Raw genomic sequence first — 17,913 nt, forward strand, 5'->3', positions numbered from 1 at the left:
AAAGCTGCTCACTTCTGAATATTTATAAGTCCTAAGGGAATATCTTCTATATTTTATGAAGGTTTAATGCTGAAAAATTGGCCAATCCAGTGAATTAGGAAAGTATTGGTTTTGTGGTGTGATATGATAATCAACAAACCTTAAGGTGTCCTGCAATGGCTTCTCATATTACTCCCGTACCATTACTCTGGAATCACTCAAGGATCTATCAATGGCCCCCCACTTCTATTTCTCATCTGTCTACTAGCCCTCAACAATGCCTTCTGAAAGCGCCTCAGGTACCACATGTATACTGATGATACTCACCTCTACCTTGCCAGCACCTCTCTGGGTCCTTCTAATTTGTCAAACTGCTTGTCCAACTTCTAAAACTGGATGAGCAAAAATTTCCTCCAACTAAATATTGGGACAACTGAAGCCATTGTCTTTGATCCCTGCCACAAATTCCATTCTCTGGCCACCATTTCTATCCCTTGTAACTGTTTGAAGCTAAGCCAGACTCTTCCCAACCTTAATAAAAACAAAAAATCTGCGGATGCTGGAAATTCAAAACAAAAACAGAAATACCTGGAAAAACTCAGCAGGTCTGGCAGCATTGGAAACCTTCCCAACCTTAGGTGTGGTACTTGACCCTGAGATCAGCTTCCAGCAATACTCCATCACCAAAACTGCCTACCTTTCACCCGTAAACCACGTGCTCATCGACCTACGCTCGCTCCTGATTTTCAATGCCTCAATTTTAAAATCCTCATCCTTGTTTTCAAATCCCTCCATGGCCTCACCCTCGGCCCCTCCCCCATCTCTATAATCTCCTCTAGCCCCACAAATTTCCATGAAATTTTTGCTTCTCCTAATCTGGCCTCTTATGCATCCCCAATGGTAATTGCACCACTCTTGGCTGCATATCCTTTGCCTGTCTTAGCCCAAAAGACTGGAATTCTCCCCCTAAGCCTCTCTACCTTGCTCTCCTCCTGTGAATTAATCCTTTAAACCTCTGCGACCAAGCTTTCAGTCATCTGACCTGATATTTCCTTCTGTGGCTCCGTGTCAAAAATGCCTTGATTGAAATCACTCTTGTTAACCATCTTGAGACGTTTTGCTATGCGAAAGGTGCTATAAAAGTACAAGCTGTTGTTGTTGCCCAAAATCGATTTTGGTTGCTTTTTTTTAATCCCAATAAGCTTGCAACTTCTGGTAGCACAGGACATCATTAGGCATCTAATGCTTGTTTCCACAGACTTAACCAGTTTCCTACATTGCAACAGTGAATACCTTTCAAAATTGCTTCATTGGTTTGGGGCATTCTGATGTAGGTGCTACATAAGTGAAAGTCTTTCTTTCGTTAATTTACCATGTTATTTATGCACTACAAACCACTAATTTAAAGCAAGTTAAAGTTATTTTATTAACGACATAATATATTTTAATTTGTCTTTTACATTGATTTGGATTTTGTGGTCAGTATCGAAGAGACGGCACTTCACTAACAATTCCCCACAGAATTTTCACAGGCTTCTCAGCTCAGCGTAGGTTCCCTTTAATCCTACATTTTTTCCATGGGTGCAGCCTCTATAGGGATCACTGATGTCTTTGAGCAGTGCCAGAAACATGAAGGCGCTTCAACAAATAAGCTTGAAGAATCCCCACTGTGACACACAGAGTGGAATTTAATGGGAACGGCAGTGGGTCCGTCCACGGATGGAAAACACCACCACAGCATTTTCCAGGAGCCCTGTTGGGATTAAGTCTCAATTAGGCAGTCTGTTGACTGCCATCAGGGTCCCTAAATCCACAGGGGGTAATTTTCCACCACACCTCCTGATGTGAGGTGTATCTTCCACCTCAGAGACTGGCAGCTCGCCAGTATTGGGAGCCATGGCCACTGGAGGTACCGCACTGGGGCCTACTGGAAGGCCGCAGACCAAGAAGAGTGGGGCAGGATCATCAGGGCCAGTCAGGGAGGCCCCGGTGAGTTGGGGGGAGGTGGTGGGCGGTGTTGTTTTCAAAGGCTCGGGGAGGGGATGGTGGTATCCTGAGGGACCCTTCATTTCCGGCCGTGGGTCATTCTTTTGGGCACAGGATGACCAGAAAGAGGGAGCCCCCCCCGCCCCACCACCCTGCCAGGCTGCAGGCAAACATTTGTGCACATGGTGTGGCCCCACATACTGCTGGTTGAATACCAGTCATTGTTGGATCAGGCCCTCAGATGGCCACTTAAGGGCCTCATTTGGCCTCTGGGTAGAAGGCAATCCTGCCCTGAAATAAATCAGGGGCTTGGAAGGATGGACAGAGTTGGGAAAGTGACAGGGTCTCCAAGCTGCACATTCCTGGCCCATTATACATTCACCCTGCCTCCCAGCTTGCCACTGGAAGAGCATTAAATCACAGAGTCCAAACCAGAAAGTATAACGTGGAAAATGTAAATTAGTTTGAAATGGCAGACAGAGAGCAAATTAAGATTGAGAAATATAGATGGGCTTAAGGGAGAGAGATAAAAAAAGGCAGGCAGGAAACATAAAAAAATGTTTTTTTTAATCTTTAACACTAATTTTCTCAGAGGCAATGAGCCTCCACACCCGTAAAATTAATTTTTCAGGGTCAGCGACATTGTTCAGCAACAATAATTACTTGTAACACTGTTAAAATCTGATTTAATCCTGAATGCAGCAGTACTAATTTTTTCAGCTGTTTTTGTTGTGGAACTAATGGGAAAGTACAGCAAGTCCCCATCATTGTCAAGTCTATCAACAAAGACTAGAACAGTGCATCCTGTGGAGGTGCAAGGTATCCCAAACTCAACATCTGGATTTCTGTACAGGGATGGGCACCATAAGTTCCTGTCTGATTTACCCCACGATAATGATGAGCACTAATAGCCTTGCTGTTATTATTAACATATATTCCAGGCCACTAAATGACTGACCAACAAACTTCACTTTCTGCCTCCCATGTTGGCTGATATTCTCACTGATTCTCTCTCTGCAGGCATTGTACCTCTCTCTTTCAAGTCTGCCATCATCATTCCCTCACCTCAAAAAACCAACCCATGATCCCACTGATCTTTTAAACCCCTGTACACCTCCAAACTCCCTTTCCTCTCCTTGAACGTGCTGTTGCCTCCCAAATCCATATCCATACTCCATGTCTGAATCCCTCCAATCAGACTTCCACCACTGCCACAGTACCAAAACTGCTCTTATCAAAGTCACAAATAACATCTTATGTGATGGTGACAAAGGCAAACTATCCCTCCGCGTCCTTCTCAAACTGTTTGCAGCCTTTGATACAGTTGAGCACAGTATCCTCCTCCAAAGCCTCTCCACTGCTGGCCAACTAGTTGGGACAGCATTCACCTGGTTACATTATTACCTGTCTAATCATCACCAGAGAATCATCTGCAATGACTTCTCTTCTCCCATCTGCGCCGTAAACTCTAGTAGGCCCCCAAAGGGTTGCTGTTTTGGCCCTGCCTTTTCCCTGTGTCAGCTCTGCCTCTGTTGGTAACACTCTTGCCTTGGAGTTAGAAGGCTGTCACTTTCTGTCGCACCCCAAGCATTGGTCACAACAATCTAAGCTGACACTCCAGTGCAGTCCTGAGGGAATGCAGCACTATCAGAGGTGCTGGCTTTCAGATAAGATGTTAAACTGAGGCCATGTTTGCCCTATGAGATGGATGTAAAAGATCTCATGGCACTATTTCAAAGAAGAGCAGTGGAGTTATCCCTGGTGTTCTGGCTAATATTTATCCCTCAATAAAGATCACAAAAACAGATTATCTAGTCATTATCACATTCTTGCTTGTGCAAGTTTGGTATGCACAAGTTAGTTGCCATGTTTTGTACATTACAACAGTGACTGCACTTCAAAAATACTTCATTAGTTGTAAAGTGCTTTAGGATATCGAGTCATCATGAAAGGTGCCATAAAAATTGAACCTTACTTTCTTATCTAAATGCTGCCCCTCCAAAAACACAGCATCAGTTTTCACATGTATGCTGATGACATCCATCTCTACCTCAGCACTTTCTTTCTCAACTCCTCCACTGTCACTAAATTATCTGACTGCTTGTCTAACACTCAGCACTGAATGAGTTGAAATTTCCTCCAATTAAACATTTGGAAGACCGAAGCCATTTTCTTCAGTCCCCATCACAAATTCTGCTCCCTCATCACCAGCTCCATCCCTCTCTCTGGCAACTGTCAGAGGCTAAACCAGACTATTTGCAACATCGGTGTCATTCTTAACTCCAAGATGAACTTCTGACCACATACATTCACTAGGCCAACTATTCCCATCTCTGTAACATCACCTGATTCTGGCCCTGCCTCAGCTCATCTGCTGCTGTAACTTTCACCTGTGCTTTTTTAGCTTTAGACTTGACAATTCCAACACATTCCTGGCTGGCCTATCACACTCCAACCTCCATAAACTTGAGGTCCTTACTTGCTTCAAGCCCCTTTCACCATCACCCCTCTGCTCACTGACCTACAGTGATTCCTGGTTAACCAAAGTTTTGATTTAGAAATTCTTATCCCTGTTTTCAGCTCCTTCCATGACCTTACCCTTCCCTATCTCTGTAACCCTCTCGGATATATGTGCACCTTTAATTCTAACCACTTGAACGTCCACAAAATTATTTGCTTCACCATTAGTTCTGCTTCAGCTGTCTTAAATTCAATACTTAAAACCTCTCTGCCTCTCTTTCTTCCTTTAAAATGCTCCTTAGCAAACCTCTTTGAACACAATAACACAAGGATTAGGAGCAGGAGTAGGCCATTTGGCCCCTCAAGACTGCACTGCCATTTGATAAGATCATGGCTGATCTGGTTGTGGCCTCAACTCCACTTTCCTGTCTGGTATTACTGGTATTACCTCCTTCATAATAGATTCTAGCATTTTTCCAATGACAGGTGTTAGGCTAACTGGTCTATAGTTTTCTGCTTTCTGTCTCTTTCCTATCTTCAGCAGCAGTGTTACATTAGCAATTTTCAAATCTGCTGGGACTTATCCATAATCTAGGGAACTTTGGAAGATCACAATCAATGCATCTATTATCTCTGCAGCCACTTCTTCTAAGACCCTGGGGTGAAAGCCATTAGATAAAGGGGGTTTGTCAACCTTTAGTTCTAATAGTTTCCCCGTATCTTTCCCTAGAAATTGTGATTGTTTTAAGTTCCTCCATCCCTTTTACCTCTTGATTTTACAGTATTCTTGGGATTTTTTGTTTTCTGCAGTGAAGACAGACAGAAAATATCTTTTCCACCATTTCTTTGTTTCCCTTATTAATTCCCCATTCTCCCTCTCTATGGGACCAACACTCACATTATTTACTCTTTTCCTTTTTGAATAGTTGTAGAAATTCTTGCTATCATTTTTTAAAATATCTCTAGCTAGTTTTCTCTCATACTCTAATTTCTCCCTCATTGTTTTTTAGTAATTCTTTGTTGATTTCTAAGATCTATCCAATCTGTCCAATGAAAGAAAAGCATATAATGCTGTGAAGGTTAGTCCACTAATCTTCAGAGTATTGTATGCTTTTCTTTCAGTTTAATACTATCCTTGACTTCCTTAGTTAGTCATGGATAGTGTATCCTTCTCATAGAGTATTTCTTTCTCATTAAAATATATCTTTCCTGAGAGTTATGAAACATCTGCTATTGTTTCTCTATTGTCCTACCTTTTAACCTATTTTCCCAGTTCAGTTTAGTCATCTCTCTCCTCATACTCTTTTAATTGCCTTTATTTGAGTTTAAAACTAGTATTAGACCCACACTTCTCATCCTCAAACTGAATGTGAAATTATATCATTTTATGATCACTGTTGCCTTGAGGCTCTTTTACTATGACATCATTAATTAATCCTGTCCCATTGCACATTACCAGGTCTAAAATAGACTGCTCCCTGATTGCCACTGGAACATACTGCTCTAAGACATTATTCCAAATACACTCTATGAACTCATCTTCAAGGCTATCTTTGTCAATTTGATTCATCGAATCTATATGAAGATTAAAATCGCCCATGGTTATTGCAATACCCTTCTTATAAGCCTCCATTATTTCTTTCTGTATACTCTGTCCTATAGTGTAGCTACTGTTAAGGGGCCTGTAAACTACTCTCACAAGTGACTTCTTACGTTTTCTATTACTTATCTCTATCCAAACAGATCCTACATCTTGATCTTCTGAACTAAGGTCATCTCTCAGCACTGTACCAATGCCACCCTTAATTAACAGAGCTACCCCACTACCTTTTCCTAGCTTCCTGTCCTTCCAAAATATCAAATACCCTTAAATAATTTGGTCCCAGCCTTGGGGCAGAACCCTCGGGTCAGCGAGCGGTGGCGGGCCATGCTTGCTGACATGTAAAATGATGCAGTGACGTTGGGTGTGTGTCCCTACGTTACCGCATGTCATTCTGATACTCAGTTCAGCAGGCATGCAGCAGAGTCGGCTGCACACCCACTGAACTGTCAAAGGCCTATTAAGGCCATTTAAAAGCTAATTAATTAACTGAACTGCCCATCCAACCTTAAGGTTGGCGGGCAGGCGAAGAGCCCAGGCGGCCTTCGCATTTATCATCAAACCTCATTCACGGGCGGGATGAGATTTCATGAAGGGCTTAAAAATTAAATAAAATTTTTCATTAAAGTTCATTGACAAGTCCCAGCTCATGTAACACTGTCACATGAGGAGACATGTCTTAAATTTTTTTTCTTTATTAAAATTTTTGGAACTTAAACTAATCTCCGAGGCAGCTCTGTGACTCAGGGAGATTTCTGCACTCTTTCGCACGCGTGCCCGGACTCAGGCAACCACCCTCAACATACCCCCTCCGACCCCCCCATCCACACAGGGAGCGCTCAGCACTTCCGGGTGCACGTCATGCTGGGCGGGCCTTAATTGGACCCCCCACGTAAAATGGTGGCGCACAGCCAATCACAGGCAGCGACTGGCTGCGTGTAAGCCCATGCCCACTCCCGCTCAACCCCCCCGACGGGGAGAAAATTCTCCCCTTGGTTTGTAACTATGGCCAGAAGGCAATGGAAGTCTGAATGGCTCACCACATTCATAAGGAAACCCGCCACAGCAGAGCTGGAAAATACCAGCTAATGTCTCTGAAAAGCCCATCGGTTCATGCATATTTATTTCTACTTGTGCTATCAACTTATCTGTTTTGTTATGAATGTCACATGCATTCAGATACAGGGCTTTTAACTCCGTATATTTACCATTCTTGCAAACTCTTGCCCTATCAACTGGTGCACTCTTATGTTTATATGTTCTGCCCCTTCATACCACAGTGACCCTCCCTGCCACACTAAGTTTGACTAAGTTTCTAGTCATCTAGCCTAATATTTCCTGATGTGGCTCGGTATAAAACGTGGTATAATGCTTCTGTGGTGCAGCTTGGGATGTTTTTTTTTGGTAAAGGTACTATATAAATACAAATTGTTGCTGCACTGTTGGAGAAATTATGGGCAGAATCATCCTACAATTACACTAAGTGCGGTAGCAGGCATGAATAAAGACATTTTACCCACCGGCCACAATGGTACATTTTTGCAGCATATCATCCCCTTCCCAGCCTCTTAAATAATGCTTTCAGGGGAAACACGCTGGATCGCTGGCAGGCAGGCTCGGCCATGCTGTGACCTCAGTGCTTCCTCGCTCTGGGCACCATATTTAAAGCACAACAGAACACAGCCTACTTCATGTCTTCAGACCAGGGCTGCTCCAGGCGAAAGCAAAGGTGGCAGCATCCCCCAAATTTGGTGATGCTTCTTGGGGCCGCCGCGATATCCTCTACCCCTGCTCTGGCCACAGGAGGTGCACCAGAATCACCAATCTGGCCTGGGAGGCGGTGGCAGCGGCATCAGCGCCACTGGAGCACAGAGGAGGTCAGCCATCCAGTGCAGGAGGAGGGTAAATGCTCTCATCCATTCCCCCAGGGTAAGTCAACCACCTCATCGCTCTCAACTCACACACTCACAAACCCATCACACATCCACAGGGATCTCACACCTCATGGGACAACATGACTAACTCACACACCCACCCTCACATCTCCATCAGGCTCATATCCTCCGGAGCTCACATCCTCATCCCTTCCACAGCTCCGCTCACCACATAAACATTCCATGCACTGCCATGTGTCCTGCTCACACTCGCTCCATCTGTTTCCATACAGGAGAAGCCTGCTCACACAGCGGGGAGAGGTATCAGACTGAGGGTGGAGTGACCCACATTAGGCCTCTCACTCACTTTGAGGAGCGTGCCATCATGTTAATTGTGAGGATGTGGACCGTGCCTGTGGCGATGGCGAGGTCAATGGCAAGCACTCACCTGAGGATCCTGCACCAGATCATCCCTCTCTCAGCACAACTGTGAGTGCTCTCTCTCCTGCTTTTGACTTTGCTGCCTTGCATTAATTATCTCTACTTTTGAGTCATCCACTCAGGAATCTCAGAGGCTGTCCTCTCCCTCTGAGTCCCCTTTGCTGTGACCCCCTCAAATTTGTCCTTTGTCACTGCAGAGGGAGCGGCTGGCCCACAGGAGGACAGCTAAAGCAAGCCAGGTCCCTCAAGGCCTCGGCTCTCTAAAGGACACATGCCAAAGTCAACAGGGGCAACAGGGCCAACTATTACACAGACTGTCTCCACCCCTGCAGCAGATGTCAGGGAAGTGTCGAGAAAAAGTGGTAGCCCTAGAAAAGTTAAGAAATTCTGATCACAAGTGGTTGCATGGGTGAACATATTTTGTCACTTTATAACTTGAAAATATATTCACTTTCACTGAATAATGTGCAATGTTGTCTTTCAGCTTCATTGCCAGGCTTTGCGAGTCCTCCCACATGAGCAGTTCAGCTGTGCGCAGCTGACCATGAGTGATTCTGGAGGGAGAAGTTTGTGTGTGCATGCGTGTGTGACAGGGCCTTTCAGAGCCTCGTGCAAGCACTCTCCCACACACACGGAACCCTTATCCATCACAACAACATAAACAGAAAATACTGGAAAAACTCAGCAGGTCTGACAGCCAACTCCCTCCTCCTCCCAGACACCTACCCACTCCAAATCTCTCCTCCCCCAGACTCCTTCACCCCTCCAAACTCCCTCCTTCCCCCAGATGCCTTACCCCTCCAAACTCCCTCCCTTACAACTTCCTACCCCCTTACGCCTACTTCCTCACTTGCAGCATTCTCCCCCGTTACACCGTACTCCCCTTTACTCCTACCCCCGCCCCCAAACACTATTCTTCCCCATCCCAACCTCACCACTGACACTACATCCACCCCTCCCAACCTCAGCCCCCCCAACACCTTTGTTGCATCCCTCTCAATCTCACCTCCCCGACACATTCGTTCCCCCCACTTCTAAACTCAACCCACCCTCCCGCCCGCCCCTCCCAGCCACCCGGTGCACCTTCCTCTCCTCCTGGTACCTAAAACTCCCTTTCCACCCCCCCTTCACTAATCATCTGTACCAATCCATGGCAAAGTCCATGAAACTTCGAAGCCTCAGCGAAGTCGAAGCTGCTGCATAGAGACCTCCCACCTTCCGAGAGCTGCTTCACGGTGGAACCATGTGCATGAGGATCCACCCAGCATCGACGCACATGTTCCTCCAGGGTCTGGTAGCTGTAGGGCTCCAGAGTCTTCTTCTCCTCGGCTGTCTGAGATCTGAGCAAGGCCCTAACCGTGAGTCCCGACTTCTGTGCATCATGCTTGTCCAGACGTATTCTGGGCCGGCGCGTTTTCCTGCCTGCGCAACAGTGTATTGGGCACGGGGATACAATTCCGGTCGGGCCTTACTTTTGGGATGCGAATCGGGTTCACGCCTCCAGTGGGATTCGCGATCCGCCATGGTGAAAACCATCGGATGATCCCGCTGTGATTTCACACCGGCGTCAAACCGATTTTTGGCTTTCTCATCATATTGTCCACTCCTGCCCGCCAGGAAGCCCTTTGCCAATGAGAGCGGATGATTTTGACCTCTGATTTTTTTCAGACATTTAGAAATGCGACCTAATGATGTCTCCATTGCCTTTTCTGTCCAGCTGAACAGTACAGTCCACCTAGCTGTGGTCATCTTGCTGCTCTTCAATTATTTCAGAGAAGTTGTTTGTTTACCAGTAATGCATAGTTGTTGGAAAAGGAATTGGAGTTCAATTCTTTTTTGTATTCCTTTTATCACAAGTACTTTAATTCAGGTTGAAATTATGCACCCAGTTTTAACTCATTCAAGGCTCATCCACTTGCCCAGATTTAAAAGCAGGTCCATGTTTCTAACCAATCCAGTCTAAGTCTTCAAAGTTCAGTCTCAGCGTTACATATGATGGGGCAGATGTTCTGCTCAGGATGCAGTACTCAATCTTGGCCCAAATTACACCCACAATTGCACCCATTTTGAGAAGTAATTTTCTTGAGCACCCACTCACTCATTTGCAAATTGCTGAACCAAAAATCTGCCATGAACCAGTGCATTTGGGCAGCATTTAAAATATTTTTTTTAAACTTGTTTTATGAAATATTCCTTTGTGTATTTAAGAGAGATATCTTGGCGCACTTTGAATAATGCAACTTAAAATGAGTTTCTCACAAAAAATTCTTAACCAGAATGTCATCCACCATCTGTGAATAACCAGATTTTAATTGACTGAAAATGAAGTTAAAAGAAAATATATTTCTGGTTATATTGGGCAGCAGTAGTCAGTTTCTTAGTAAATTTAAAAAAAAAGTCCTGTATGAAAACCTTTTTAAATAAGTGCCCTTGTGCGTAGAAGAATCAATTTAATTTTTCGGGCCTTTTCAAAGGCCTGCAAACAGGCACAATTTGCAGAATTCACCCTGAAGGTATAGCTAGCTCCTAACTTGATGTTTTTTAAAACAACTGCAACAGATTGCGGGACACTCAATTTGCTCTGCACGTCATTTACACTTAAAATTTTACAATCTTTTGCGTGGGTTAGGCCATTCTCAGGTGAATCGTGACTAGCAAACCAGCACAACCAGGTGGAAACTCCTCCCCTGATATTTCTATCTTTTGAACTGCATAGAATATTTACATAAATAACAAACCAGGATGCCATCAAAGTGCTGTTTGAGCGATGGGATTGAATAGCTCTCACACTAATTAACCCTGATACATTAATTTGATTCAACATTATTCTTTATTGACAAACTGTTCACTGTATTTATTAAGCCAAGATATGACTGTAATTGACTATGAAAGCAGGACTCCTGTCAATAATTGTGCTTCCTCATGTATCACCTTAGTTTATCCGTTATGCTTTTAAATAATTAAATTGTTGAGTGAGTACAGAATGCTAAAGATTATTTCTCCTTGGCACAGCAACAGTTCAAAATATAAGGAAATCCATACAAAGCACATCCTTAAAATGATATTGAGGGTGGGATATTCCGGATCGTCCGGTCCCGCTGAAAATCAATGGGCCTTTGGGCGGGCTGTCGGATCTCCCATGCTGCCAGACTGGGCTGGAAAATCCCAGCCTGAGTATTAGATGAGTGTGGGAGTTCGGGTTTGAGTTACACTCCCTAATACAGGAGAAAATTAAACTTTCCATACCTGCATTGACTTTTCACTATAATGTTGCAAATAAGGTTAAAATCAATGATAACTGATCACAACTATGCATTTGGCGTTTTAAAAACGCAGTTAAAAGCACATGCAGTCATCATGCAAGGAATACAGGATGTCCCATTGTTTACTTCAACCTTTGCCCAATTTGTATTTTTTTTTTAACGTGGCTTCTCTTGCATTCAGGATCACTATAGTCCTGGATTGGTGGCAACAAGGGTGTGGATTTTACCAGCCCTTTGGAGACAGGCTGGAAGGTGGGGGGGAACTGGTCGACATCTTCCTGCTGCCATGGCATTTTACCAAATGGCGGGAAGCTCTTAACTGGCTGCTGTTAGTAAACTGCCATCCCAAGGATCCCCCACCCCAGCCCAGTGTCGTGTTGGCTCTCGTTTTTGGTCCTGGTGGCGGGACTTCATCCCTGCTTGAAAAACTCAGCCCAAGATGTAAATTAACATCGGCAAATGTCTGTCTTTTGATAACCTAACAAAATTGCTACAGAATTGGTTATAAAGCAGGAAATCAATCTGTTTATTGTATTTCTCAAGTCAAGACACAACTGCAGTGGGCTATGAAGGCAGAACTCCTGAAAATAATTGTGCTTCCTCATGCCTGGCCTTAATGCATCTGTAATGCTTTTAGATGATTAAATTGTTAAGTGATAAAGATTGCATTTCTCCTTACACAAACGGTATTTTTTAGTTAAAGGCAGTAAACAATTGCTTCAGAGAACTGTGGTCTGGTCACTTTCAGCCATCTAAGTTTAAAATGAGGTTGTTTTTAAGTAACATCACAGTTTCTTAATCCTCCGAGGTGGCAAAAAATCTGATTTGAAACCTATAAACTGTCACAGTTACTTCAGCTGTCATCTCTCCCCTCCAAAAAAACCTATATTCTGCAAAAATGGAAAACTTTTTATATATAACCTCAAACGTTACTCAACTTTGAAGGCTGTGAAGGCATTTCTACACAGACAGCGTGTTATAATGTATTGAGGCACTGTGCTAAATTAAGAATGTCAGTAGTTTTGTACATTTTACTGAACTGATTCCAACAAATATAGAACAAGGCATTTGCAGCAAATTATTTTGTAAAGATTACCTGTTTAAAACCTACAACCATTATTTAAAAGGTTAAGGGAAAAAAAATTGTCTATTCAAACTAAAAATAGATTATATTCCCACCATGGCTCAAAATGCCCTAAAGATTAATTATTTTCCAATATGAATTTCACAAGTTAGTGCACTGCCTACTTCATAATTAGATTTAAATTTGATTCTACCCAGATGTGCGCATGCAATTGTAAGTGATTAAATGAACACTGTTCCTGGAGGTCTTAGGACATTTTACCTCATATGCTCGTACCTTCTCCGTGTCGATCCCTTTAGACATAGACCATGTTGACACAATGTAATCCATAACTCGTTCGCTGAGCCCTTTGGGAACTTGGTAAAGTTTGAGAAAATCACGCACGTTGTTTACCATTTCATGGTAGCGATTGGTGTTAGCGTACATTTGCTGGAAGATTGTGGTGACGTTTCCAAAAATAGTTGCATAAAGAAGAGCTGTAATTTAAAGAACCAATGAGCTTTTAAGTCCTCTTACTCTCCACAATACCACTTAATAAGAATTTAGTATTTTTTTGAATCTTGTTGGAAAAGCGTCTAAAAAACATTCACAATAACCAGATGGGTCTGAGCTGAATACCTCAGCATCAAATACTGATGACTTCACCCAAGTGGAACACTTATTTACAATCCCTGTTAGAAAGTTTAAGTCTCTTAAAGCTTTAATCACTTTTTCCTTTTTTTAAAAATAGATTCTTTTCCCTGCATTTTTTTTTTACTCTTTCATGTTTTCGCTTTGGAGCAACCCTCTGCACACAATTCCTCTTCTTTTGGAACCAACTTTGTAGGGTATAAAGTAACAAATTTCTTGGGCACTGCAAACTCAACCAAAGCACAGTGCCTTGTTGTTCCCCAATACTATGGAGTCTTACCCTGAATTTAACCTACCGCCGGAAGGAGTTCATCGCTGATTTAAAGGTGGTGGAGGGAAATTGGTATTGTGAAATTGGTATACTTCAGCCATGGCTTGTCGGCTGTCTTGCACAGCAGATGTGAAATGAATGGGCAAGATGTTTCTGACTTTAACTTTAAAATTCAACAAAATCACAAGCTGCAACTATATCGAAGGACGTTATAGTGGCCCCCACCGACTGAATCAAAGGAAGAGGCCATTTGGCCCATTGTGCTGGTGTCAGCTCTTTGAGCACCTTCTGTGTGGTAGCCATCCTTCCATTCTATTTTTCAAGGCTACAGGGGAACGGCAGGACTGTGGTCATAGCTGCGTTTCTCTTGCAGAGAGCCAGCACAGATGTGACTGGCCAATTGGCCTCCTTCTGTGCGGTAACCGTTCTCTGATTCTATAAAATGGGTGCCATTTGGAAGGCTAAAACTAAAATGGTGAAACTGCGCATAGAAAGATTTAAATAAAAGCGTGACAATGAGCAGACATCTGAGAGAGCTGTTGACAGGAACTCATGACTGAGATTGTCTACTTAGTGTTTAATATAACTGAAGTATGTGAAGATTAGTTCTGTGGATTCACACTTTGAACTGGTTGAGAATATCCAAAATCAATTGTTAGGGAGATTTTCCTTCCATCATAGCCATATAAATACTGTGGCTACAAGAACTGGTCAGAAGCTAGGAATCTTGCAGTGAGTAACTCACCCCTGACTCCCCAAAGCCTGTTCACTATCTACAAGGCACAAGTCAGGAGTGCGATGGAACACTCCGCGCTTGCCTGGATGAATGCAGCTCTTACAACGCACAAGAAGCTTGACACCATCCAAGACAAGTAGCCCGCTTGATTGGCACCTACATCCACAAAACATTCACTCCCTCCACCACCGAGGCACAATGGCAGCAGTGTGTACCATCTACAAGATGCACTACAGGAACTCAGCAAGCCCCCTTAGGCAGCACCTTCCAAACCCACGACCACTACTGTCTAGAAGGACAAGGATAGCATATAGATGGGAACACCACCACCTGGATGTTCCCATCCAAGCTACTCACCATCTTGACTTGGAAATATATCGCCGTTCCTTCACTGTCGCTGGGTCAAAAACCTGGAACTCTCTCCTTAACAGCACTGTGGATTCCTACACCTCATGGACTGCAGCAGTTCAAGAAGGCAGCTCACCACCACCTTCTCAAGGGCAATTAGTGATGGGCTATGAATGCTGGTCTAACCAGCGGAGTCCGCATCCCATGAATGATTTTTAAAAATCAGTCTGATTTGGACTTGAGCACCAGGAAGGAAATGTTTTAATCTATTGCTGTATCCAGTCCTTCAGCATAAAATGATACTGAATATACGAACCTTAATATTATTTTCTTCTTCTGGCACTTAGCATTCCTGTTTCGCCTTTGAGGATAAAGATGATAGTGGTATAAATACTCAGAAAGCTGTGGTATTGCATTTAAGAATTGCATTCATCAGAATTTTAAGCCATGCCGGCAAAGGCCTTGGGAGAAACAACAAGTCACTTATAGTACCAAAATTTAATAATGTAATCAAGACCCATGCTTATTCCCAGTTGTCATCGAAGGAACTTGTTTAAATCCATTCTTTCCTAACAAGCACAATTTAAAATGTACAACTTCAGAAATCCTGGATTTCTTTGCATACTTTTCCATCAGTATGACCGTTTAGGTGATCCTGAGTTCAAAAGAGGCAATGAAACTTGGGAAGCAAGTCTCAATCTATCTTCCAAGTGTAACGAGGCTGAAAGATATGAGATCCACACAAGACGGCATCAGCACAGAATTTGGCTCTGAGCAGGGGTTGGCATAACATCACCTGGGGAAGAAGGCATGTTTCAAAAGTACCCAGGCACTCTATTGGACTTTATGGGTATTTTACAATTTAGTATTAGCCTAGATTTGAAGTTGTAATGATAAGCAAAACTGTCAGCGTTCGCAGTTAGATGTGGAAATCCAGAAATTGCTGCCAGTGATTCTACACTTCTCCAGAGGGTGCACTGTTGAGGTTCCCTTTGAATACAATCAATTAGAAATCGTTGAACTGATGAGGACCTCTAAACTTACATTCTTAAGAGTGAAATTTAATGCCTGCTCCTGAGGTGAGTTAGAAAGTGAGGGAGGGGCACTTAATCAGGCAGGAGGATGCAGAATGGGTGCCTGCTGCCTCCCTACCTCCACCTGATTAAATCTGGGAGGGAAGGCTTGTGGATGGCCTCCCTGGACACCAATTGAGGACCTTAAGTGGGCAATTAATGCCTATTTAAGGGCCTGACCACATTGGTGTTCAACCAATGGTGGGCGTAGAACTCGCCATGCAGGGAGACCAACAAGCAAACCTTGTGCCTGATCAAAAGCCCTGACATCAGGAACTGGAGGGGGGAGCCTTCTGAAAGCCACCACTGCCCTTTCTTCTGACTCCTCCACCCCCCCCTCACCCAGCCAGTGACCGTCTCCCCATGACCCTCATCCCGCCCTCGCTCACTGTGCCTGGGCGCCTCGGCAATCCTAGGCCCCTCCCTGGATGCTTCACCAGCAGCAGCCACCACTCCAAGTGGTGCTGACAGGCAGTGGAGAGCTGCCGGCCTCTGACTGGCTGACAGCTCCCACCAGATGGGATTTCTTCCCCCTGGAATCCTGAATCCTAGGGAAGACCCAACACTCGCCAATTAGGCGCCAGATTGTCTCAATTAAGTCCCTTAGTCACACTGTACTAAGCATTGAAATAGTTACACCTTGTTTGACAATTTACAAACTTCATAATTACTGCTAAAAAATGTCACTGGCCCTGAAAGAGTAATTTGACACTTGAGGAATCCCAAATTTTAACACTGTGGTAAGGAGTTCCATATATTTTTTAAATAATAAACAAGCTTTAAAAATGTATTTTAACATCTACCTGAATCCTCTGTGTATGGCTTAGTCATTTATTTCAATATCTGTAAAATTTAAAATTAAATGTAAAATGATTCAATGATTTTCACTTCCAGTTTGCTGTCATTGAGAATATTTCAATGTCATTGGCTGCTTACCCTACGTGATGACATTACTGTTGCTGGACACTTGGGTCTGAACTTTACATTCCGAGCTTGGGCGCACACCGGACCCGAAGGCACGTGAAATGATGCACGGTGACGTCAGGCATGTGCCCCTACCTCATTGCGCACTTGAGCAATATTGAGGTCGTGGGAGTCAAAGCCATGCTGCCAACAGTTAAAAGGCCAATTAAGGCCATTAAAGAGCCAACTGCGCTCGATTTTATGTTGCCCGTGCAATTTTGCGCTTGCCACGTGGGCAAAATGGGCAGGCGGGCAGCCTGTTTTTAATTAATTGTGATCCAAATGCGGGATAAAAAGAGTCTAGGGCATTGCCATTGTGAGGAGTGAGGAGTATAGGAGATAGTTTGCTGCTGGCTGCTGAGTGAAACTTGACAGTTTCATTTCTGTTATGAGCTTCAGTCTTTGCATTGTTAGCCTTCATTTCAAGACTCTCTGGTGTCTCCAAGCCCCCTAGAGTAATTATACCATGTAGACCCTTCAAGTCACCAGACAGCCTTCAGTTTTTCTGGTAATGGGGATTGAGTACTCCACTGGTGGCAGCTCCTCTGAGGAGGAAGAGAGGAGCAGAGGGGAGAGGAGCCAGATGTCCAAAGGCAGCATCTAAGGGAGCGACCTTTGGGAGAAGAGGCACAGGCACAGAGGGCCCAGGACCAGCAGGGAGTCCAAGGCAGTGGGGGCCACAGGAGGCGCCACTATCCTGCTGCCAGAGTGTACAAGCAGCGATGCAGCTAACTCAACATGTCAGAGGTGCAGTGTCAAAGGAGGCTCGGTCTCTCCAAGGAGACTGTGACCTCCATATATCAGCTGGCTAGGCCGGAGATCATGCCCAACTGTGTGGGTGGCCACCCCATGCCAGTGGCTCTAAAGGTCACAGTGGCGCTCAACTTCTATGCTTCCGGCTCTTTCCAGGAGTCAGTGGGTGGAGTGTCCCAATCAGCTGTCCACAGTTGCGTTAAGTTGGTGACTGATGCTTTGTTCAGGTCGATCATGATATTTATTCATTTCCGGACGGACGAAGCCAGTCAGGCTGTGTGAGCAAGAGGCTTCACATTGATTGCTGGGTTCCCCTGCATCCAGGGTGCAATCGACTGCACACGTGTGGCCATCAAGGAGCCAGTGCATGAGCCGGGTGCCTTCGTCAACAGAAATTGGTTCCACTCGATGAGCATCCAGTTAGCGTATGGCCACAAGTCGCAGATTCTGCA

General features: G+C 44.2%; 1 protein-coding gene across 1 annotated transcript in view; it reads right to left on the reverse strand.

Annotated features, from left to right (window-relative positions):
* kcnh5b (potassium voltage-gated channel, subfamily H (eag-related), member 5b) overlaps positions 1 to 17,913 on the reverse strand; it is a 352,424-nt gene that overhangs the window by 97,379 nt on the left and 237,132 nt on the right. Inside the window, exon 8 of the mRNA XM_041214640.1 lies at positions 12,964 to 13,163. Coding sequence (XP_041070574.1) covers positions 12,964 to 13,163 — 200 coding nt within the window. The remainder of the gene's footprint in view (positions 1 to 12,963; positions 13,164 to 17,913) is intronic.

Source organism: Carcharodon carcharias, chromosome 20, assembly GCF_017639515.1.
Source record: "Carcharodon carcharias isolate sCarCar2 chromosome 20, sCarCar2.pri, whole genome shotgun sequence".
NCBI classification, from domain to species: domain Eukaryota; kingdom Metazoa; phylum Chordata; class Chondrichthyes; order Lamniformes; family Lamnidae; genus Carcharodon; species Carcharodon carcharias.